Source organism: Cupressus sempervirens, chromosome 10 (assembly GCF_028749045.1).
Source record: "Cupressus sempervirens isolate cs-2001-9-10 chromosome 10, ASM2874904v1, whole genome shotgun sequence".
Lineage (NCBI taxonomy): Eukaryota > Viridiplantae > Streptophyta > Pinopsida > Cupressales > Cupressaceae > Cupressus > Cupressus sempervirens.
This window is the reverse complement of record NC_143127.1, coordinates 979,016,585-979,043,528: the sequence shown is the minus strand read 5'-3', so window position 1 is coordinate 979,043,528 and position 26,944 is coordinate 979,016,585. Positions and strand designations below refer to the sequence as shown.

General features: G+C 34.7%; 1 protein-coding gene across 7 annotated transcripts in view; it reads right to left on the bottom strand.

The window, feature by feature from the left end:
* Nucleotides 1-11,340: 11,340 nt before the first annotated feature.
* The window catches only part of LOC149537245 (serine/threonine-protein kinase BSK1-like), a 380,772-nt gene continuing 365,168 nt past the window's right edge, over nucleotides 11,341-26,944 (bottom strand). For all 7 annotated transcript variants that reach the window (XM_089807498.1, XM_089807497.1, XM_089807500.1 and 4 more), the window contains one exon: nucleotides 11,341-11,996. In XM_089807498.1, the coding sequence (XP_089663624.1) occupies nucleotides 11,754-11,996 (243 nt within the window). In that variant the 3' untranslated portion in view covers nucleotides 11,341-11,753. The remainder of the gene's footprint in view (nucleotides 11,997-26,944) is intronic.

Genomic DNA, 26,944 nt, shown 5'->3' with positions numbered 1-26,944 from the left:
CAATGCTACCAATACCACTCCCACTACTTGAGTTAGTGATCTCATTGTTTGAAATGTTTCTCAAACCTCTTATTTGACATTTTTTCCTCAATAGTTCTAATGCCCTTTTGTAATGAAATTATTGACTTCATATCTGGATGTATACAACCTCAGACAATTTTTTAATTCTTGTCTAGTTTATTTCTTACCTTTGACTTTAAGAACCCCAAAGCACTAAAAAATCTCTCATCCTCCATAGACCCCAATATCATGGTCAAACATAACTCAATAAGCTTGAAAATTTCTATTTTTGAATCCCACAACACTTCGCTCTGTACTAGATTTATCTAAACTTTGGTTATTGATCCTTCTTCTCTAGGGTTCCACATAAGATCATATTGTTCCTTCATTGTAATAGCAAAACAATGTGACTTCATTCTGAAATGAGATTAATCTAAAACTCCATTTACAATTACCCCATTGATTTCTTTGGTTTTACAAAATTGATCTATCAAAATCAATAACTTATCTCTAAAATATTTAGGATTTCGTAAACTCCAATTTACGAGGAAAGATTATAAGAAATTTCATTCACAAAAACTATTACAAGCACAATAATTTGTTCAAACACTTCCTTTGTAATTGTTAATTTTGGTTATGTGGGTTCCTTCCCTTTTCTTATGAACATGGGCCTTCCATAGTAGTGCATGTTAAATTTGATGAAAGATCAACCCCACAACTCCCAAGAATCACTTGCATACAAACACCTATCACAAAAAGAGAGAAGGAAAAGCTACAGAGTTTGGAACTCCTAGATCCATAGATGAGGCATTCTTGAATACAAAAAGAGAGATTTCTATTCTTAAAAGTGAATTGAATTAATTACAAAAAGATCAATCCTTATAAAAGGAGATCAAAATCCTAAAGGTAAAATCTAGGATGCATGATAACAATTAATAAAAGAATAAATTATTATATGCCCAAATTTTAGCTTAAGTAAACGAGAGACAATAATCAACTTAATAATTAAATCAAAATGATTTAATTGATAAGACAATATCATATTACTCTAACATGCCCCCACCCCCCGACCTTTAAGGTAAACTTAAGAGTAGCTAAAGACCTAGAAACTACTGCTGAAAGTAAATCTAGGTCCCAACAAACAAAGCCTGATGAGATACCCAAGCACAACCAAATCTCTGAAAAGAGGAGAAATAGAGAAAACCACATGGGAAAAACCCTACTCCAAAAAGAGTTGGAAAGAATGCTAAAAGAACTAGTGAAGGACTAAAGAAGCCTTCAAAATAGGGAATGTCCTAGAAGATAGGAACAAAAGATGATCATGAAGAACACCACTAAAACATGAAGCTACAAACATTGCCAAATTGATGATATGAAGAACCTCTGTAGTATAGAACATGACTAGGTAGAGAGGATAAGTTTGAAGAGATGATCAATCAAAGATGGAAAGTATCTTCATGGTCTCCAAAATAAGGAATGAAAGAATATGTATATGGTAAATGATCCATCTCACTGAAATACATAAGTATCTAGCCACTACAATTGCCTAGCAAATAGCATCAAATATTGAATACATAGCTCAATTTGTCAAACCAAGAAACCAATAGAACTAACATAATCCCCCTATAATGTTGAGAGGTAAGACATAAACACTAAAACTGAATACAATAATTCCTATAGAAAAAATAACCAGGAACATTGAGAGTGGAAAAGAAGTGCAAACACTTACAATGTCACGTGTCATTGACACATCATGAGGCTAATGTCATGGAATGAACACTCACTTGACAAAGGAAGATGGTAAACATGGCCAACATGAAACCCCCCAAGGTACTTTATAATATAGTGTGATTGAGTATAATAAGACACAAAGATGTGCAAGATCCCAAAATGCAATAAAGTGGCACTTTATCTCAATGTGTTTGCAAAAATAATATAAACAGATGTTAACAAAGATCAAAAGAGACATAAGGTTGATACAAGAGATAGTACAACGCATGCAAAATCATCTGAAGTAAAAAATCAATCTCCTGACTTGAAACACCCAAGATATCCACTAGAATGTAAAAAAGTAAAAAACTAAATGAGATGTGCTTGAAGCTAAATCTAGAAAATAGATATTTTCAATGTCTCCAAGAGTGCAAAATAGAACCTATGACTTTAACTACATAAACTAGAAACTAGGCATACTCAAAATTCCAAATAAACTGCAATGTCACAACGAGCTCGAAATCAACTTTCCAACGATATCACATTTTTGAAAAGTAGAGTCCAGATGAGAAAATTATAGCCAAAAAATGATAGGCAGGTGAAAAAAGACCTATAATGGAAAAATAAAGAAATTACTGCCTCAAGAAACATGCCCACTAGTTAAATTATCTCGAGAAGCATGTAAGGTCTTACAAGAAACTATCTTGGGAAGTGTACAAGTTCTGTACCAAAAATTTGACTTTTGAAAAAAAACTCAATTTTTGTGTCGAAAATCACAAAATTGTTGCCTTTGAAAACATGCCCAATCTGGGAGCAATATTTTTTTTGCCTCAAATTCCAACTATGTCCAAATTGGACAAATTCTATATGAAAATAGGAGTTTTGGAGTGCTCTAAGCTCAACAACGAGGTCCGTTTGGGCTCAAAGTGCACTAAGAAAAGTGAACCCCCTAGATCCAATACAAAAAAATTATAAAAAATGAAACCATTTCAAAGAGAATGCATAGATCTGAAAGCCAAGCCAAACCTCTCATAAATAGAATAGGGTTATGAAAATTTGGAGCTCTGATACTATGTTGAAGTTGATGAAAAATCAACTTCAACAGCTCTTGCAAATCACCTGCATGCAAACATCTATCACAAAAAGAGAGAAGGAAAATCTATGGAGGGTGGAATTTCCAGATCCATAGATGAGACATTCTTGATGAGAAAAAAGAGAGATTGCTCTTATCAAAAGTGAGTTGAATTAATTACAAAGAGATCAATCCTTATAAAAGGATATCAAAACCCTAATAGGTAAAACTTAAGTTGCATGATAATAATTAATAAAAGAATTACTTATTATATGCCCAAAGTTTAGCTTAAGTAAACTAAATATAATAAGTGACTTAATAATTAAATCAAAATGATTTAATTAATAAGGCAATATCTTATTACTCTAACAGTGCATTGGTATCTCAACAACCCATATATTAGCAGATAAGTCCCCCTTTGCTCAATCTTTACAAAGTTATTAGGATTATCCAAATCTGTGATTCTTATCCACCCTTAAAGTTTTTCATCCATAGAAAATGAATCTAGGTTTCTATAGAGATTATCAAGGGTCGTGCATGTCATTTTATGCAACATATTATATTTTGCAATATAAAGAAATCTTTGTTGGATCTTATTCATTATATTTCTCATTTCCTCTAGCATGGGGAGAATGGTTGTTAATGTTAAGTCTCTACATTACTTAACCTTTAAAGTAGCTCACCATATTTCCATTGACCACCTTGATCATCGTGAGTTGACTCCATTGTACCAAGAAAGGATGGATATTCAAAAAAATTCGATAAGTTGGTCCATCCAAAGAGATCCACCTGGTATCATTATCCTTAAGAAGCTTTCTCCCATTAGTTAGTCTCAACAAACTGATGAAATTTCATGAATCATTTAGGACTTTGATAAATGTGCACATATGTGTGTGTGTGTGTGTGTGTGTGTGTGTGTGTACATATACATATACATATATATATATATATATAACTTCAACTTTGTATGTTTTTGAAGAGTTGCTGACAATTCCAAAAGCTAGATTCATTGTTTGGGTCATGCAATGAATTCCAACAATGTAGCTTGGTGCAAGAAAATCTTTTAACACTGTGACAAGACCATTCTTGTGGCCTTGCGTTACTGAAGCTCCAAATGCTCCAACACACACCAACTTTTGGGCAATCATCATTTCAATATACCTCCATATTCAATTAGATAAAATTTTACTAGTTCAAATATATTTTCCCTTGTTGAATTATCCTTCATTTTAACAACAATTAGTAGATTGGGTTGGTGGACAAAATTGTATATAGCATAGAAATGCATGCATACATACCCAAGAAGTATTGTTTATTGTTCTCACTTCATCTAAAGATAATGCAATGAAAATTGACTCTATAATTTTTTCTTTGATATTTTCCTTTTCAACCTTAGCAAGACAACTTGCTCATTCCCATCCATTGTTTACTGACTAGTAACTCCTCAGATAATAACAAAGTTTGAGAAAGTGTAATAAATCACTCAACAATGGGTAATCTGTTATGGCACACCCTTTTCTCAAAATAAAGAAGACAACACTTCACTAAAGAACTTTACCCATTTCTTCAACTTCCATTGCTTTTCCAAGAAGAGGTTCAATTGAGTTTTTTGCTTCTTCATCTGTATTTTCCCCTGAAATTCTAAAATTTTTGCATTCTTAGCATGTTGACATTCCTTCTTGATTTCTCTTGTCACTAATTTTTCCACCCCATCTATGATTTTATTCTCATAAATTTTACCTATTTGTTTTTCTATGGTGTCAATTTTTATCTATAGCCTCTTTTCCTTTTTACTTATCCTTGTACATATTGTACATCTGCATTCTACCAGAGGCTCACCTTCTTTTAGATTACGCTCAGGTTCAATGAATGAACACTTTGAGACCCATTCTACTTGAAAACTCCTAATCGATAAATCTTAATTCTGATCTTTTTTTAATTTTGCATCAATTTTTGCATTTGCATTTCCTTTTTCCCTTTCCTAGTCATGCACCATCACCATCTTTGGAATTCTCATCCAAGTTCATTAAATTATTCTAGCTACTCTGGGTATTTACTTGAACATCTTCTTCAAGTTCATCGTAATTAGAGATATAAGGTTTGCCAACTTTTTCAATATGTGCCAATGGCACTGGCAGTGGTTAGGAATCTTCTAGATGTACTTGTGATGTTGCAGCTTCTTGATATTTGCCACTAAAATATGATCACAAGGTTCCTGTGAGTGCATTTGCCTAACTGTTCTTGGCTTGCACCACATGTAGGACTCTTACCCTTGCTCATGTTTCGCATCTCCCAAGAAATATACGCTGCCAAAAAATTCAAGTTCAAAATGTGACAATCAACTATAGTTTATTACATATATTTATCTAAATAGTATTTATTGGTTGTACAACCTACACTACATAATATAGATGTCTTAGGTTTCCCTAGTTACTACATGACTTAGTGGTATGGTCCAAGTGATAATTGACCACTAACAGTCTAACTTGTATCTACTAAATAAGAATGAACTCAAATTATGGAGAACAGACATATAGGGGTCCAATTTACTCACCTTTGCCTAAATTGCAGTCGTCGCACTCAAGACTTTCTCGGCAATGATCTCAGCAGTTTGTGAAATTGAGATTTTGCTATTGATCATAGGCGAATGTGTTTAATTTGCCACATGCAAAATATATTTTTAACTAGCTATTTTGTGTCAAAAGTAGAGTTGATGGCATAAATCCTATGACAATGGTCCCAAGGGTGTGATCCATTTTTGGTAAACTTGGGGCGATGCATAGTACCACATATGTGAAAAAATTGCTAAACTAATGTTGGTCAATGAGCAAAATTTGCCAATCAACAAATATTTGCCACTAAAGAGAACACCGACAATGTATGATCTCCAAATATATAGAGTGGACAAAATGAGATACCTATGTGTGAATAGGAATTTTATTTATATATTACTTATCTACCCATATATGTTTGGAATTATAAGATACTTTAACGATATTCTTCAATATGTGATTGTGTTTGTATATGTTACTTTGAGCTTAATATTAACTTAGATCTCTTTACTGGCAACCTGTTTCTTCAAGAATTCCTCTAGATAAATTTGGTGTTATCATTTGCATTTGTAATATTTTCTTTCCCACTTCATGGTTTATTATCTTATTCATATCTTCTATCAAATAAAAATTGTGTTAATATTTTCATTACACCATGTACCAATTTACTATTTTATTTAAAATGCTTATATGATTAGATCTGTGTATAATTGCATGAATATTTTCTTAGATGGAGACATGTCTTATCACTAATATTCTTATGTTTATATATGTAAATGGTTACCTGTCCAAATAGAGATTCCTCCCATGGAGAATACATGCCTAAAGGGAAAACATATCAGATTCTATTGCTTCATAAGGAATTCATGGTGATAACTTTGGAGGTGTGTTTATTATCACTACATATCTCTAAATGCATGATCATTCTATGATTCACATGTATTTTAAAGTGCAAGCAACATATAATATTGAAGTGTATATATGTATTGGTTTCAATTTATTGTATTTATTTTAAATATTTGAATACATAAGAATATTAGAAATAGTATAGTTTTGAGCAAAGCCCCTTGCATGCATTATCCACCAACCTTGAACACATTTCTATGCATGAGCCCCTCACATTCACATGCTTACACGCTGGTAACATTCAAGCACTTTTGTAATTGAAGATCAATCACACCTGGAAGATCAACCCTTAATCATCATTCTCAAAATGCTTTCGTAATTGTAGATTAATGTTATTGTTACCATTGTTCAATTTAGAGAAGTTGACTTCGAAGAAGATGACTACTTATGTTCATTATTAATTATCAAAATGTCTCTTGATATCCAAGAAGAGCAAAGCAAATTGTCCCATTAGAGCAAGCCCCCATGCTGCTGATTAGCTTAATTTTGCAAGAAGCGATTGCTCATTTTTTTGTGGCGCTGGTAGCCCTATGGATCAGAATGTTTGCTACTTAATTTTTAGCAGCATTTCAAATATTACTTTATAGAAAATTTTTAATTAGTTCTATTGCAAATAATTTTGAGAACTAAATTGTAGCCAAATAAAAGGAAGGAGAAAACAATGGTGATGACATGGGTCACTTTTTTCAATAAGCAGCTAATGATTATTTCTAGCCCCCTCTTTTTCCACAGCTTATTTTTATTTGTTCAAAAATAGCTACACACAAAAATAGAAAAAGATTCTAAATTTTCATTTTTCCATAATTAAACAAAAAATTGAATTGACTTAAGCAGAGCATGGTGACAAGATATTATGGTAAGGCATGAATGAAAACTTATATGTAGATCATATAGGACATGTTTGTAGCTTTGAGACAAATTTGCAGCCATAAATTCAACCTTGATCGATTTGACTCATCTTTGCACAATGACAATGATAAGGCGATTAATAATCCGATATTCATTATTTCTAATACTGAAATAGCTCAGAAATCTCGCATTAATCTTAGAACCTTCTATAATTTACTAGGCTAAATGCAATAGCTTTCCACTTAAATTATCCTTGTTTCCATGGATTTGATAAGATTGGTTTGGGTCAGACATAGTAGTTCAGTCCTTTTTGAGGAAATACTTCTTTAACGTAGTATATAAACTTCAAAGAACATGGAGGCTAGTATCTTACAGTTTCAATGAAGCAAATATTTTTTGGGGGATTTTGTTTTCTTTATTTAGCTGCTTTTACGTGTAGGATTTTAGTAGGTTCGCACTTTTATTTTATATTTGAATAGAGAACAATAGAGAAGAGGTAACTAGATTTGAATCACAGTTCACTTGGTATTGTTCTGATCAAAAAAATTAAAAGTCTCTCAAAATACAGCTAGCACGTTATTCCATGGTTTCAACAAGAGAAGAAAACGATTACATTATTTTGGTTCTTTGAGAGAAATTTACGTTAGAACACTGCAGACAATAAGTTATACAAAAATGCTAACTATGCAAGAACGTAATTACTTACTTGCACAAAAGAATACGAGTGGGACATCATAATGAAAGTATTTATGTAGCAAAATAACTATATAGCTGGAATTCATAAAACAGAGATTTTTATAAACGACAGAAATCTTTTTTGAAGCAATAGAAGGAAATCGATAATATAGCAAACATGTAGCTTGGTTTTTCCTGCTATAGTAAATGTGCAATGTCTACTTCTGATGTAGTACAACCCTCAAAGCTGTGACACATTGGCATAGCATAGTTACATAGAAAAACAACATATTTGACAGACCATATAATGACTTTTTCTTTTACTTTCTTGATAGTTTTTTGACTTCTGAGAATTGGATAGTTATTTACAATAATTTTGTATGGATGACTAAGCTATAAATTGGGGGTGGTGTTGTTACATCGAGAAATGAAACATACATCATTTTTGATCTCTCGTTTACAGATAAGCATCCCACAAAATAAGTATATTGTCATCATTTCATGTCAAGAGCCAACTTATTTAAGATTCCTTCTTCTCTTCTCTAAAGCAACACCCTCCTCCAACATATCAGCTGCATCGTCCTGCATTCCAAGTTTGATGAGGGCAGCAGCTTGCAAGTAAAATGCAGTGCACCAATCATGTTTTAACCAATGTGCTTTCATTGCATCTAGAAGAGCTGGCTCTGGCAGACCGCAGTAAAGATACGCTAGACTCCATCTTGCACGAACTGTCGGTGACTCCAAAAGGTGAGAATCTATGACCTGTATCCCAAAACAAAATGTCAAATATATTCATAAATTGTAGATGCAGAACCATCCCTTCAATTAAAGTTTGCGAGCTATCTATTCAAGAAATGCTCATCAAAACTTGTTCATATGAGTAAAAGTTGCCAAAATGCCAAGTTGTCAAAACTAAGTCAAAGCGCCGGAAAGCTGGTTTCGAGACGGAGATTTTTATATTGTTAGAATATGGTTCGTCCATTATATGGTCATGCATAATATAGTTGGCAAAATTGAATTAGTGTGTGATATACGTTCGTATATTTGTGGGGAAAATGTCGTCCCTCTCCTAAAACATTTTGTAAAACCATTGGTGAATTGAGGTCGTCCAAAAAGTTTCACTTCAGGAAATCATAGTCGAAGTTGTTTAATTTGCCACATGCAAAATATATTTTTAACTAGCTATTTTGTGTCAAAAGGAGAGTTAATGGCATAAATCCTACGACAATGGTCCTAAAGGTGTGACCCATTTTTGGTAAACTTGGGGCGATGCATAGTACCACATATGTGAAAGAATTGCTAAACTAATGTTGGTCAATGAGCAAAATTTGCCAATTAACAAATATTTGCCACTAAAGAGAACACTAACAATGTATGATCTCCAAACATATAGAGTGGACAAAATGAGATACCTATGTGTGAATAGGAATTTTATTTATATATTACTTATCTACCCATATATGTTTGGAATTATAAGATACTTTAATGATATTCTTCAATATGTGATTGTGTTTGTATATGTTACTTTGAGATTAATATTAACTTAGATCTCTTTACTGGCAACCTTTTTCTTCAAGAATTCCTCTAGATAAATTTGGTGTTATCGTTTGCATTTGTAATATTTTCTTTCCCACTTCATAGTTTATTATCTTATTCATATCTTCTATCAAATAAAAATTGTGTTAATATTTTCATTACACCATGTACCAATTTACTATTTTATTTAAAATGCTTATATGATTAGATCTGTGTATAATTGCGTGACTATTTGCTTAGATGGAGACATGTCTTATCACTAATATTCTTATGTTTATATATGTAAATGGTTACCTGTACAAATAGAGACTCCTCCCATGGAGAATACATGCCTAAAGGGAAAACACATCAGATTCTATTGCTTCATAAGGAATTCATGGTGATAACTTTGGAGGCGTGTTTATTATCACTACATATCTCTAAATGCACGATCGTTCTATGATTCACATGTATTTTAAAGTGCAAGCAACATATAATATTGAAGTGTATATATGTATTGGTTTCAATTTATTGTGTTTATTTTAAATATTTGAATACATAAGAATATTAGAAATAGTATAGTTTTGAGCAAAGCCCCTTGCATGCATTATCCACCAACCTTGAACACATTTCTATGCATGAGCCCCTCACATTCACATGCTTACACCCTGGTAACATTCAAGCACTTTTGTAATTGAAGATCAATCACACCTGGAAGATCAACCCTTTATCATCATTCTCAAAATGCTTTCGTAATTGTAGATTAATGTTATTGTTACCATTGTTCACTTTAGAGAAGTTGACTTCGAAGAAGTTGACTACTTATGTTCATTATTAATTATCAAAATGTCCCTTGATATCCAAGAAGAGCAAAGAAAATTGTCCCATTAGAGCAGGCCCCCATGCTGCTGATTAGCTTAATTTTGCAAGAAGCGATTGCTCATTTTTTTGTGGCGCTGGTAGCCCTATGGATCAGAATGTTTGCTACTTGATTTTTAGCAGCATTTCAAATATTACTTTACAACAAATTTTTAATAAGTTCTATTGCAAATAATTTTGAGAACTAAATTGTAGCCAAATAAAAGGAAGGAGAAAACAATGGTGATGACATGGGTCGCTTTTTTCAATAAGCAGATAATGATTATTTCTAGCCCCCTCTTTTTCCACAGCTTATTTTTATTTGTTCAAAAATAGCTACACACAAAAAAAGAAAAAATTCTAAATTTTCATTTTTCCATAATTAAACAAAAAATTGAATCGACTTAAGCAGAGCATGGAGACAAGATATTATGGTAAAGCACGAATGAAAACTTATATGTAGATCATATAGGACATGTTTGTAGCTTTGAGACAAATTTGTAGCCATAAATTCAACCTTGATCGATTCGACTCATCTTTGCACAATGACAATGATAAGGCGATTAATAATCCGATATTCATTATTTCTAATACTGAGATAGCTCAGAAATCTCGCATTAATCTTAGAACCGTCTATAATTTACTAGGCTAAATGCAATAGCTTTCCACTTAAATTATCCTTGTTTCCATGGATTTGATAAGATTGGTTTGGGTCAGATATAGTAGTTCAGTCCTTTTTGAGGAAATACTTCTTTAACGTAGTATATAAACTTCAAAGAACATGGAGGCTAGTATCTTACAGTTTCAATGAAGCAAATTTTTTTGGGGGATTTTGTTTTCTTTATTTAGCTGCTTTTACGTGTAGGATTTTAGCAGGTTCGCACTTTTATTTTATATTTGAATAGAGAACAATAGAGAAGAGGTAACTAGATTTGAATCACAGTTCACTTGGTATTGTTCTGATCAAAAAAATTAAAAGTCACTCAAAATACAGCCAGCACATTATTCCATGGTTTCAACAAGAGAAGAAAACGATTACATTATTTTGGTTCTTTGAGAGAAATTTACGTCAGAACACTGCAGACAATAAGTTATACAAAAATGCTAACTATGCAAGAACGTAATTACTTACTTGCACAAAAGAATACGAGTGGGACATCATAATGAAAGTATTTATGTAGCAAAATAACTATATAGCTGGAATTCATAAAACAGAGATTTTTATAAACGACAGAAATCTTTTCTGAAGCAATAGAAGGCAATCGATAATATAGCAAACATGTAGCTTGGTTTTTCCTGCTATAGTAAGTGTGCAATGTCTACTTCTGATGTAGTACATCCCTCAAAGCTGTGACACATTGGCATAGCATAGTTACATAGAAAAACAGCATATTTGACAGACCATATAATGACTTTTTCTTTTACTTTCTTGACAGTTTTTGACTTCTGAGAATTGGATAGTTATTTACAATAATTTTGTATGGATGACTAAGCTATAAATTGGGGCTGGTGCTGTTACATCGAGAAATGAAACATACATCATTTCTGATCTCTTGTTTACAGATAAGCATCCCACAAAATAAGTATATTGTCATCATTTCATGTCAAGAGCCAACTTATTTAAGATTCCTTCTCTTCTCTAAAGCAACACCCTCCTCCAACATATCAGCTGCATCGTCCTGCATTCCAAGTTTGATGAGGGCAGCAGCTTGCAAGTAAAATGCAGTGGGCCAATCATGTTTTAACCAATGTGCTTTCATTGCATCTAGAAGAGCTGGCTCTGGTAGACCACAATAAAGATACGCTAGACTCCGTCTTGCATGAACTGTCGGTGACTCCAAAAGGTGAGAATCTATGACCTGTATCCCAAAACAAAATGTCAAATATATTCATAAATTGTAGATGCAGAACCATCCCTTCAATTAAAGTTTACGAGCTATCTATTCAAGAAATTCTCATCAAAACTTGTTCATATGAGTAAAAGTTGCCAAAATGTCTTTATCTTTAGAATATTTATATTCATGTCTGTGTTCTACTACATTCACCTAGCGTCAAATGGTTGTTATTACAGTTCATTTATTTCAACAGTTAGTTATGGAATTTTTCTTTCTAAAACCCAGCAGCTACTTGTAACCTTTGCACAAGGATTGAGGTGACATTCGTAGAGCTTTCTTCTTGGGAGCAAATACAAGTCAAAAGGCTAAAACAAGGAAATGTCACAAAAATAAGCTTAAAATAGAATTGCATTGTGATCTTTTGAGCATTGAAGTACACAAACATTAAGTCAAATTCCAATACAGTACAAGTGAAAAGTGTTGGAAATGAAGAGAGTAACTAGAGGGGAGGGGTAAATCAATTACCACAAAACAATTCCTTGTCCCAAAATGTCAAATCAAACTTTTCACTAATAATCCAATTCTTTATCCAGCTCGGTTAAAACTAAGAACTTGCTGTAACTTGGTTAACAAAGCAGTCTTATGAAAATTAATCTGTTTTAACTTTAGTAACTTACTTGAAGAAATATAAAGCATAAAGCAAGTAACATTAACACAGATGACACCATGATTTAACATGGAAACCTAATTTGGGAAAACCACCATGCAACTAGTTACAATATTTTCACTCTTCTGAAGTGAGCCTTGTTAGGAGCCAACTGTAATGTCCACTTTTTGGGATAGTCATAATTGATAATTATTTAGTCAAAAAGTCAGATAATGCTATTGTTAGAAATTATTTTTATATTTAAGGAGGAGACTTCAGCTGTAATCAAGTTGCTTAGACACCAATCCTCAATAGGTGTTCCCTCAATGTTTACAAATCCAAGTCCGTTTCACAAAGATTTATAGAACATTGACCCCCACCTTCTGTTGGGATACATCCAATTGGTTGGAATTTACTCCAACCTCTCCTTAATTACATCCTTGATTCTCCTCTCAAATACAAGATAATAATATTACAAAAAAAAAAATCATCCCTAATGCTAATAATAATATTGTAATTAATAATAGTAATCCCATTTTTAAAAAATAACATAAAGATTCAACTTTATTCATATAAATACTCAATATTAGTATTATTTATCTAAATATATAATATTATTAATATTACCATCAATATACAATATGAAAATCAATATATAGCTTGATTTTTGGCTTTAATTATGTACTCCTTAACACCCCTTTTACTCCTCTACGGTCAAATTAAGCCCCCCCTCAAGAATTTTGGTTTTTTTAGCATTAATACTTTACTCCTTATATTATTTGTATAATTCCTTCTAAATCCACGTAGGATAACCTTGTATGTTAGATTCTTTAAAATTGGGGCACAATTCTAATAGCCATGGATATTACCAATTGAATGGAAATCCTTCCATATAGTTTTCCCTTTAAATAGTTTCTTCTTCATTGGGTAATTATTTCCCTTTTGCCCATTGGTGGGGTTATATCTTGCTTGCCCTCCTTTTATTATGCATTTATTTTCCGTATTTTCTATTCGATGGTGATATCTCCTCTCTACTTTTTGATCTGCTACTTATATCCTCGATTGGCATTATAGTACCAACACACCAAGATAGGTTTTTCCCTATCATCATTCGACGTGTTTGGAAGCCCATCTTTTAATATGGTGTTTAGTTATAAAGTGGGCTGAAAAATGGTTTAGAATGATTTGTACTTATTATGTTTCCTTTTATTTAAAGTGGCAAGGAAAATTTTATTATAAATGTTTTTATTTAGCGACTTGGACGATCTTATATATTGAGTAATAGTTTATATATATCTTTTATTGACCATTTACTTAGTAAATAAATATGGATATAATTTATGATTTAATCTTAAATCTTTATCTAGAGAGGATATTGCACCAACCCTGTTAAAGGTTACAATACATACTATTAAGTATGACCTTGTTAGAGGATTTAGATCACCCTATTAGGAGTGGCCTAGTTAGAGGTCTTCAAACACTTCAATCTTGAATGGCACCTTGTTAAAGGATTTACAGTCTGACTATTAAGTGAATTATGTTAAGAGATTTCTTCACTGCTACAATGGTTAGAAGGCAACACTAATTTGACCTGATTTATGAAGCAACTTCTTTTGCAAATTCAGATCTCTATTTTGGCTTGACCTCTAGATCCATACTGATCAGAATATCCTTTGCAGCTTATCTTCCACACTTGCCTGCTCTTCCCTTTTCTTCAATCACATATCCATCTTATTCCACATCATACATATCTCACATTTTACATTAGACTTCTTGATCTCTCTTATATATCATAAGCTTTGTCAAGTCGGCTTGAATACCTTTTCAAATAATGATTAAACATCTAACAAGTTGACCTCAATTAGTTAAATAATTAACAAGTGCAATTTGTTGTCACTTGATCAATACTGGAAGTCCTTTGATGCCCGACCACTCGGTTAATACTGGAAGTCCTCTGATGCCCGACCACTTGGTTAATACTGAAGCTAGATATCTGCCATTGCCTGACTGCTTGGTTAACACTGAATACTCTCCATTGCCTGACTACTTGGTTGATACTGAATATGCTTGGTTCATACTGCAAGTTCTTCGTTGCCCGACTGCTTGGTTAATACTGACATTGTGTAACATCAATGACAATATACAATTTGAAGAATTGTTTCCAACAAAAAGGCTACAAAAATACTATTATCTTTAAAAATTTGTATATATGAAATTCTAAAATATTAATAAGCACAAAAATTTATTATGTGTGAATGTAGTATTCTAGTTTATAATATTTTTTATAAAAATAAAAAATGATTTAGACTTATTTTAAAAAGATGGGATATATTTGTTTTAAATATTTTAATAAGTTTTTAGAAAAGTTTCTATCTTCTTGTATGAATTTAGGAATGATTGCTGCTATTACTTCTGTGGTGCGAGGATGTGAAAGGTTAATGGAACTCAAGAATGGGCTCAACTATTCGGCAGATTCCCATGTGTTACACACTTGTTTGCCACTTTGGTCTCAACAACCCATAGAGAGTAGGGGCCCTTTATACAGTAGGTTGGGTGCCTCTAGAACTAATCCATAGGTTCTCCAATACATGTTGAGATTCAAGTCTTCTCTGAGTCAATCCATAGTAAATATTTCTATTAATGTGACTGGATCCGTGGTGGAAAGGAATCAAAAATACTTTTCTGGATCAGCTCTCTCAAGTGTACACTCAAGATTTGGTATAAAAGGAGGCTCCCTCTTTATTTCGAAAATCCATAATCCATGATTGATAGCATACTTGTGCTCAAGCATTCAAGCCTTCAAGCAATCAAGGGTTCAAACCATCTTCAAGAGCATTCAAGGAGATCCTTTTGCAACCCATTGGAAAGGAGATTTCTTGCATTCAAGATGTTTTCAAGGAGCTTCAAAGCAGTTCATTTGGGGGTTTCATCATCAATCTTCCATGCTCATACCACAACCTTTCAAGATCTAGCTTCCTCCAATGGTAATAGTGGAGTTTGTCATCAAGAGAGGGTTTCAACATTCACCATTCTTCTACATCTGATTTGATTCAAGAGCACATTCACATCCTCTTAACCTAATCAACTTGGTAAAGTGAGTTCATTGCATTTGATTGAGAAATCCTACCCTTGTAAGGTTAATTTGTTCATTTGCTATACATTTCCAGCTTCGCAATTACTATTTCGAATTCAATTTCAAGGTTAATTCCTAAACTGGGGTTTGACCAAGGCAAACCCCCTATCAACAAAACAAAAACATTTTTCTTGCAAGTTACAAGTTTTGGAAAGCAGAACAAAGTATAGATTTGGATACCCATTTCGTCAAATACTAGAGATTTGAAACCAATTTCATGATTGGACACAGAAGGGGTGGGAGGCATTTATTCCTTGTCCCAAAAAATAATCTTTGTCCTCGAAAGGGACGCATTTCTTCCCCGTTCCTAAAAGTCATCTTTATTTGGAGCTGAACAATTTCTACATTTTGCATATCTGAAAGTTTCTTGTCCAAAAGATGGTTTGTTTGCTATCAAAAACAATACGGAAGCCAAAAACTCAAAGTCCAATTTTCCATTCACCTTTTAAGGTTAGTCTTTTATTTGTTTCATTCATTTCAGTAAATTTACCTTCTAAAATCTATTTTCTTTAATTGCAAATCACTTGCAATTTCTACAATTAGGGTTTTAAAGATCTTGCATTCTTTCTCTAATTCTATAACCATTAGATCTTTGTTTGCATTAGTGCTCCTTCATCATTTGGATTGCATTAATCTACATGAATCTAATAACCTCAAAGTTGGACTTGAAAGAATCTATCCCCTTAGTTCCCCTTTGAGTTATAAGGTCACAACTCCCTTGACAAAATGTGAAGTAATTGAGAGCCTTTCCGTTGCTTCACTTTTCACCTTTACAACATGTAACATACACTGTGTTCCATGGTGTTTCGAGATAGGGAGGGGAGATGGCAGGGGACATGGTTCGAAACATTTTCTAGGTTATTTTTATAAGAGAGCGGTAGTAGAACAACATTATAAGTTTCAATAAAACATTATAATAGTAGTCTCAAAACATAAAAAATCCACTCTATTAATATCCCAAAGCCTCATTACTATGTGTTAACCATCAAACAACATTCTATGAAAACTCTCTCTCTAAAACATAATTAATAAAATATTATAATATAACTATTGATAAGTAATAAATTTTTTTTAAATATATTAATAAAGATATAGAACTACTATAACATAATTACAATATAATAATTATAATTATAAAAATATTAAAAAATAATAAAAGTGCAAACAATTAAACATTGACCTTAGAACAAACCTAATGCCATGGAAATAACAATGCAAAATCAATTGAAAAAACAAAATACGAAAAAACACAATGCAATGTTAACTCAATGCAAAGTTAATAACAATGTCAGGCAAGTACTAACATTGCAGAAATTAAAAAAAACATCACAAACAAAAGGCATTCAAAGGAAATAGATTTAAAAATAGAAATTCCAGTATGATCCCTTGACCATTGAAGTAGATGAACATTAATATAACCTTATCACACTAACAGTCAAATGGTTCAAATAGGTCAAGGCAAGGAAAATTGACTCAAAAATCATGAGCATTCATATTAAAATCACTCAGATTTTCAGAATGAGATATGTTCTTAAGAAACTAAAACTCAAATGGAGGAAAGCTTTTTGTAAATTCCAATGGCTTCAATGACAACTGAGGGAAAACAGAAGCATACAGAATAACTGCTAGCTATGCTAGGCAAGCATTAGACATGCGAATGAATCAACACCCCACTAATGGATTCCAAACCAAGTAAATATGGTATGACAATCCTTTTAAGGCACAAATAATTCCTAGAAACAATTGCGCCTAGAACTAGTTGGTTTCTGCATAGGTGTCTTGTTGAATATTTTTCTGCTTATTTTTATTTTCATTAATCCCAACTTCGATTAAAATAACTTTGGGATTAAATAAAAATAGGCGCCTCGAGAACGATTACTCTCGGCGTAATATATATATAGAAGTATATATAAGCTAGTTATATAATAGACAACAAAAAGGGTTTCTATTGTTATTGGTGAAACAGTAAACTGTGACGTTGGTGGCTTACAAGTATCATTGTGTAGTAGATTGATTTGCAGATTATTATCAGTGGCTTACAATTCAAAGATACCTATTACCATTATTATATAATAAACATCAAAAGGTGTAAGGTGCAGTTGCATGTGTTATTTGTGTTAAATATTAATCATATTCAATATACATATTGATTGAAAACATATTTTGTGACCATTTATATATATATATATATATATATATATATATATATATATATATATATATATATATATATATATATATATATATATATATATATATATATATATATATATATATTGACATATAAATCTAATACGACAACTTGAGAATTTAGTTTTAAATTAAAATAAATCTGATCATTCATTTTCAACATGGTATCAAAGCGGGTCTAAGAGACGATCCTGATCAGATTTATTTATCCAGTGCACTCAAAATTCCTTATCTATCAAAATGGTGAATGGTATGAGACTAAAAGACAAACTCAAGGTTACTCAAGTTTTGCAGCTTGGAAATTGCGCATAATGTTGATCTTGAAGAAGCATGATTTAAAACAGTTTATGGAAAAATCAGACCCACCAACCAAAGGGAGTGACAAATTGAATAAATGGGAAAAAACAACACTAGAGCTATGAAATTACTAGTGGACAAGATGAAGGATCATCTACTTCCCGTTATTACAGAACTAGACACAGCACATGAAATGTTCAAAACACTTAGAGAAATGTTTGAGATAAACAATACTACCAATATTCTCACATTGAAAGACAAACTCTCCAACATTAAAATGAATAAAGGAGAACCCATTGCTTCATATTTTGCAAGGATAACAAAACTAAGGAACCAACTCTCTACAAATTGGTCACATATATGATGACAGAATTAACCATGATAGCACTGAAAGGACTACCACCATCATGGAAAATTTTCAGACAGGGAATATAAGCTCAATCCAAGCTTCCTAAACTTGCTCAACCAAAAAGGCTGACTGCCTACAGAGGAATGCATGCTAATGTCTCAAGATGATGCTTCTACTGAAGGTGATATTCAAATTCTCACAAACCAAGTTGATAAAAGGAAGAAACCTAAAATAAAAGGGAAAAGGAAACAGATAGATTACTCTAAAATTTAGTGTTTTAGATGTGACAACTATGGTCACTGACTGAAACATCAAGCATCCTTTGCCAATCACCAATTCGAATATAGATTCAAAAAGATGTCCATTCTAGAGAAACTTCAATTTTCATCACATGTGAAATATTGGATTGAGAGGGAGTTCTCTATTTTCTTACCATCGTCATCAAAATTGCAAAATAAATGTGAAATGTTTTTAAAGTAAATTTGCCTTGGTAACAATTTCTAAGATGGAGTCTCAAAATACCAAATTATTGTAATATATTTTCATATAAATCAAAATTTAAAATCACATTTATTTGTGTATATTTCTATACATACTATAAGAGCTATGTGCCTTGATCTTTTCCTCAAAGAATGTTATTGTAGGAAAAGGTAGAAAAATTCAGAAGGAACCTGACATTTCATTAGAGGCGACCTTGAAAGAGAGGGTGCAGATAGAGGATATGATTCAGTCAACTGTCAATGATCTCCGTCATATTGATTTAGAGGGAGTAAACCATGTTGAGATGGATTCTTCAATGATAAATATATTGTAGTAGTCAAGAGGAATGTGATTCATGAATATACCCCGTGACCATGTGATTTTAATGGGCCTACCCCTACATACATCATGGGGAAGTGACGACTTCCAAATGATCATTACTTGTATTGGCAGAAGTTAATGAAAGGTGACGATCTTACGATAACTTAATCTTACGATGTCTATAAAGATCATGATAGATTATACTTTGCATGGTGGATGTTTATAATAAGCATTACGAGAATGGGTATGCCCATACCTTGTAAACATTTTTTGACTACATCATGAATGTTATGCAAATTGATGTTCTAGAAGACCATTACACAGAGCACTTGGTGAATATCATGCGACTTGATGTTCTAGAAAGCCATTACTCACAGTACTTGGTGAATATCTTTCATCTCAACATTTTGGAAGGCCATTACTCAAAGAGTATTTGGTTAATATCATTGATACTCTGGGAGACTAATGCACATGATATCAGATGTGATATAAAAAAATTTGAGTAATTTGTGATATCGGATGTGATATCAAAATTTTTGAGTAATTGGTGAATATCGAATGTTGATATCCTAGGAGGCCAATGCTCTTGATATCAAATGTGATATCAAATGGTAGAAAACTTCTGATTAGAGATATCCTCTCAATTGAGGTAATTTATGACATTCTTTTGTGTTTGAATCATCTTAGTATCATCCTCCTTAGCTAAGAGGGAGTGTTAATGATATAGCTTTCATCGGATGATGATTCAATATGATTGATTTAATTAGATGAATATATAGTTTATTATGTTGTGTGTGTGTGTGTATATATATATATATATATATATATATATTTTTTTTTTTTTTAATTTATATTTATATTTATATTTATAAGATTTAATAAATGATATATACATTATACCTATAAAAATTAAACTATACATAGTTTCCAGCACTATTCTCTATGACATAAGACATAGGCTTGGGTACATTATAAGGGGCTTGCCTATGTGTGAGATGTTAATTGATTAAATGCTCACCCGATCATCTCCTCGTTGGACAGCTAAGTCGAGCGGATGTTTTCTTTGTTCTGCTTGTGATCATATATTCAATGTACAAATGTCATGCCATGTGGACCTTAGGTGGCAAAGGGATGTGCGTTGAACCACGTTGACTGAGCATGGTTGATATTAAAGCATCGTGATTGTATCCACCCAACCTTGTTAGTAATTGGTGTGTCGATTGAATGTAGGGATGCACGTAGAGGTCAGGTCCCCATAGTACTTGCCTCCCCACTCCTCTCACACACTTATTACATAATAGAGTTCATGCCGGTTACTTCAAGGATATATATACAAAGCAGATCAATAAAAAAGGTTTCAATTGTTATCGGTGAAATAGTAGACAGCGACATCCATAGCTTAAAAGTATCATTGTGTTGTAGGTCGATTTGCAGATTATTATTGGTGGCTTACAAATCAAAGATACCTATTATCGTTATTATATAATAAACATCAAAAGGTGTAAGGTGCAATTACACAAGTGTTGAAGATTAATCATATTCAATATACATGCCGGTTACTTCAAGGATATATATACAAAGCAGATCAACAAAAAGGGTTTCTATTGTTATCGACGAAACAATAGACAGCGACATCGGTGGCTTAAAAGTATCATTGTTGTTTACCATACAGGGTAAACAGTTTATTAATGCATTCAGACAATAGACAAGAACATGTAACACAAAAATATTCCTTTTATTATTCGCATGTATACAGAAGATACTACAATATTCGATATGATTGATTACATTGATGATTACGATTCTCCTTCTAATCCAAAGTCCATTTCGAACGGTGTACATATACCTTCCCAAAGGGGTGACTCAACTGTCATGCACCTGTTCGAATACAATTCTACCCATCGGCTACAATATAGATTTTCTCGACAACAATTGTGTTGTAGGTCGATTTGCAGATTATTATTGGTAGCTTACAAGTCAAAAATACCTATTACCATAATTATATAATAAATATCAAAAGGTGTAAGGTGCAATTACGCAAGTGTTGAATATTAATCATATTCAATATACATATTGACTGAAAACATATTACATATTGATTGAAAACATATTTTGAGACCATTTATATATATTAACATATAAATCTAATACAAGGACTTAAGGATTTAATTTTAAATTAAAATAAATCTGATCATCAATTTTCAACATGAACTATCGATTGGCATTTAATATTTATCATTGGCATTTGGCAAAGATCAATAATGAAGTACCAAACAATCAAATGATTTAGTTCTACAATTCGAAAGATTTATTTAAATTTTGTGTGTTTGTATATGGAGTCAGAGACACATACACACATGCAAACCCAAACCCAAGAAAATTGCCCATACATAGATGCTAGGTTCTAATACCATAACCACACTAGCAACTTAGATTTGAAACAAGAATAGGCCTTTACAATGGTTACGAAATTGCTCAACATCATAAATTATCATTAATAAAGAATTATAAGGTTCAGCTTTTATTGAAGGTTTAAATTGGCTAAATGGGCATTAAACCTTGAACTATAGATTATGAATCAACTTCCAATAAAGCACAATATGTCTAGATTTAGACGCTAAAAAGAAGTCAAAGATTCAAATATGCTTTTTTAGCCAAGTAATAGATCTAGCAGATGTCGTCGGTAGAAATTGTGCATCGGCCGATGGGTCCCTTCGGTAAAAGTCTTGTTATGTAGCCGACAGGCAAAAATTTTGTAACGGGCATAATGTACCTGGCCGACGGACTCCTTCGGAAAAGTTCTTCGGAAAGTATTTATAACCCCTTTGGGAAGCATTGCAAGGATCATTATGATATCGATCTATGGAAGCATAATGTACTGTTGGCATATGCGAATAATAATAGAAGTTCTGCTATATGCTGTTCGGTGTTCGTATCGATTTCTTGTGTGCATTGCTTAATTAATCCATACGGTAAACATTTGGCGCCGTTGCCCGATGGATCTGGCAGGCAGGCAGGCGAAGATGAATTAAATGCCGAATCAGTTGAACAAAGACAAGAGTAAGCTAAAGGAAAAAGATGACATACGCGTTGCGCAGGAAAATTTAATTTTGGCTCAGCAGATAGAGCGTCGAAGGAGGTTTCAGAAAATTTCCGACGGAAGCAAGAGTGCGGAAGGATTGTTGAAGGAGACTCGACAATGGCTTGATTTGGTGGAAGAAGCGAGGGAGGAGTTTCTGAACCTACATACGCCATGGGAAGAGAATCCTGACGGAAGCAGATCGACTCGCACGGCTCAGAGTGCAGAAGGAGCACGAGCGTGGAGTGACCTCTTCGTCCGAGATATACTTCCAGAACGAACAGCTATGGTTGACAAACCCTCTTCTTCACCAAACAGCGCGGAAGCAGAAAACTGCGCGGGTGTTGAAAATAGCGCGGAAGCAGAAAACAGCGCGGGTGTTGAAAACAGCGCGGAAGCAGAAAACAGCGCGGGTGTGCAAAACAGTGCGGGTGTCCAGAACAACGCAGGTGTTCAAAACAGCGTGGGTGCTCAAAACAGCGCAGGAGTGCAAAACAGTGTGGGAGTGCAAAACAGCGTAGGTACACAACAAAACCTCCAACATACAGTAACAATGGCAGGTCCGAAGGAAAAATTACCTAAATTTGATGGTGATGAAGCAGCTGATCCCATTCGACATTGTAAAACATGTGAAACAATCTGGAGGGCAAATGGCATAACAGATACAAACGAATGGATCCGACAATTTCCCGCAACCCTACGGGGTGTTGCCATTGATTGGTTTACTGATGCCGATCCACAGAAATTAAATAGTTGGGATAACATTAAGAAGGAGTTCATCGCAGAGTTTCAACTTTTGCGTGATGACAATGAAATTGTCGCAGAGATATTCAATACCAAGCAAAAGAAGAATGAAATTGTACGGGTCTTTGCCAGGAGGTTGAAGGACTTAATTAGTAAGATGGAGAATAAGCTCGTTGACGGGTTACAGAAACGATGGTTCATTGAAGGCCTTCACCCGAAGCTGCAGAAGAAGATGAAGATCGTGCCGCCATCCACATATAATGAAGTGTACAACCGGGCAATGAACCTCGAAAGTGACCAGAAGACAAAAAAGAAGAAGAAGACCAGCTCGTCTGATTCAGATGACGATGCATCCTCAGGAAATGATAGCAGCGATGACAAAGGAAGCAACAAGAAGGTTCGTGCCCTTCAGAAAGACATGATTCAGATGATGAAGGAATTCAAGAACATGAACAAGGAACTTAAGGGCAATGACCTATGGTGCACGAAATGTAAGAAAGAAGGCCATACGAAGGGATCCTACTCAAAAGAGCAATTTTGCAAGATCTTCCCGATTATGGGACACTCAATAAAGGAATGCCCTTTTAATTTGAAAACAAGAACACCACAGCAAGTGTTCCTGACACAGGAGGCCTCTCCGTCCGGAGGGAACGGGAACACCAGTACGGAAGGTGCCACATCAGGCGGATATAGAAACAACCGGCGCGGTCCAAACAACAGCCCAAACAACAATGGTGGCAACAACAACAATGGGGGAAGGAGTCAAATTCAGTACGATGCAAATGGTCGGCCAATTGTTCAATGCCGCGCATGCAATCTGTGGGGTCACTTTGCCTGGGAGTGCACAACAACAAATACACCGAAGTTGCTATGCCGCTGGTGTGGACCTGGTGATCATGATGATACCAAGTGCCCGAAGTTCGGAGTAAATTTGATTACTGTAGGAACAGATGAGGAAGAAGTTCTGGCCATCACTCGGAAGCAAGCGAAGCTTTATCCTGACCCAGCGGAAGAAAAGAGGAGACTAGAGGAAGCAAGGGCAGAAATCCAAAAAGCAACACAGGCAGAAACGGCTCACCTAAAAGACACGCCAAGTACCTTCGTACGGAATTGTGCAGAACAGAACATTGTATGACAAATATTGAATACGGAGATACCCTTCAAGATAAATGATCTATTGCTCACTATGCCTCAACTCCGTACGGCTCTCACAAATATAGTTCCGAGTGTTAAGCAACCTGTAGAGCAAGCCAATGACAAACAGGCGGGTACAAGTGCAGAAGATCCGATGTTGTTAGCCCTTTCATCTGGACGCTATCTAGCCGTTGTGGAAATGGGCCTTCTTGGGACGGTGCTAACAGACACGATCATCGACGGAGGATCCGGTGTCAATGTGCTACTGGAGGATACTTGGAAAAAGTTGGGACGGCCGACATTATGGCCACCTACCTTCCAGCTGTTAACAGCCGATCAACACGGAATCAAGCCATTGGGAATACTCACAGCACAACCAGTGACAATCGGAACACAACCATTCCTGTTGGATTTCGTTGTGATTCCTCTCAAGCGGAAGGGGTACGATGCCATTTTGGGTCGAGGATGGCTGATAAAAGCAAAAGCAAAGCACGATTGGAAGAAAAATACTTTATCACTAGAAAGCAAAGGCCGAAAGTATGTCATTGATTTGCACACTCAGATGGTCGGAGAAGAAGGCCCTTCGTCAGATTCTGAGGGAGAAGAGGATGAAAAAGGGCAAATTATGGAACCAGATCAAGAGGGAGTTTTACGGCTGGAAGGAGACGACGATTTGGATTCAGTAAATGGTCTGTACCATTGGCAGATAGAGGATTATGAATTGTTTCCAACCTGCAATGTACTGACAATAGAAGAAAACAAGACCGATGCCTTTCCAAAGGAATTTACTGAAATAAAGGAAGGGGATGCGTCACTCAATGTGACACCGGCACATCAGTTCACTGAAGGAGAACCCATCAAATATAATGAAGTCACGTTGCAGACCATGAATTTGGGAGATGAAGCCAAACCACGAAACATATTAGTAGGGGACAATTGGGACCCAGTACTCAAGGCAGCGGCCTTCAAGATATTTTTAGAATATAAGGATGTCTTTGCATGGACATACAAGGACCTGAAGGGCGTACCACCTGAATTATGTGTGCACCGCATTCCATTGATCGAAGGAGCAATACCCGTACGGAAAAGGCCCTACAGAATGAAAAAAAATTATGCAGCCCGGGTTATGGAAGAAATCAATCGGATGTTAGAAGCTGGAATTATTTTCAAGGTACAAACCAGTGAATGGGTCTCTCCGATCGTGATCTCCCTGAAGGACTCCATTCAGATACGAATATGTGTTGATTTCCGATGTCTCAATGCGGTCACCATCAAGGATCCGTTCCCGATCCCATTCACGGATAGCATTCTAGAGGAGGTAGTAGGACACGAGATCTACTCATTTATGGATGGTTTTTCCGGCTACAATCAAATCTCAATTGCAGAAGAGGATAAACAAAAGACGACATTTGTCGTAGAAGATGGAGTCTATGCCTATAATCGGATGCCGTTCGGCCTATGCAATGCGCCTGCCACATTTCAGAGGATCATACTACACATTTTTGACAAGATGTTCGTTGGAAACTTCGAGGCATTTTTGGATGACTGGTCCATGTTCAGTACGGAGGACAAACATCTAGCAGCCCTGGGCGAATGTATGGAAAGGTGTCGTCGTGCACATTTGGCCCTGAACCCGAAAAAGTGCAGATTTATTGTCCCGCACGGAAGGTTGCTCGGACACATCGTCTGTAAGGAGGGACTAAAGACAGATCCGAAAAAAGTACGGGTCATATTGGAGATGCAACCGTCCACCAATGTGACAGAGGTAAAATCTTTCCTTGGACATATAGGGTATTACAGACGGTTCATCAAAAATTTTGCCAGAATAGCATATCCGTTGGATAGATTAACTTGCAAGACAGAATCGTTCCGATGGGACAAGGAGCAGGATGAAGCCTTTGAGGGACTTAAGGTACGGCTGGCTACAACACCTATTTTAATATATTCAGATTGGAAGGAGTTTCACGTGCATGTGGATGCATCGAACTATGCAATTGGCGCAACCCTCGCACAGACGGGAAGCCATGGGTTGGATCATCCGATCTATTTCGCCAGCCGGTTGTTATCAAAAGTTGAACAAAATTATAGCACCACCGAACGGGAAGCCTTGGGGATGGTCTATGCTGTGCAAAAATTCCGACATTACTTGCTGGCCACTCCATTTGTGTTCTATGTAGATCATCAGGCCCTATTGTATATGATCAACAAACCAGTCATTCAAGGCAGAATCAGCCGATGGTTACTTCTGTTGCAGGAGTTTACTTTCAAGATCATTGTTCGACCAAGAAGAAAACATGTAAGCGCGGATCATTTATCACATATCAGAACAGGAGAACCGGCAGACGGTGTAAATGATGACTTCCCTGATGCACAGCTATTTCAGATCGCTGCACTACCAGAATGGTATACAAGCATCGGCGAATACTTGTCCACAGGACAGTTTCCAAATACCATGCCACCAAATGAAAAATGAAAGTTGGTGATACGAAGTGGAACATTTCAGCTGATTAATGGATTGTTGTATAAAATGGGACCCGATCAGATCCTGAGGCGTTGTGTCCTGAAGGAAGAAATTGCACGGGTACTGCAGGAAGCGCAC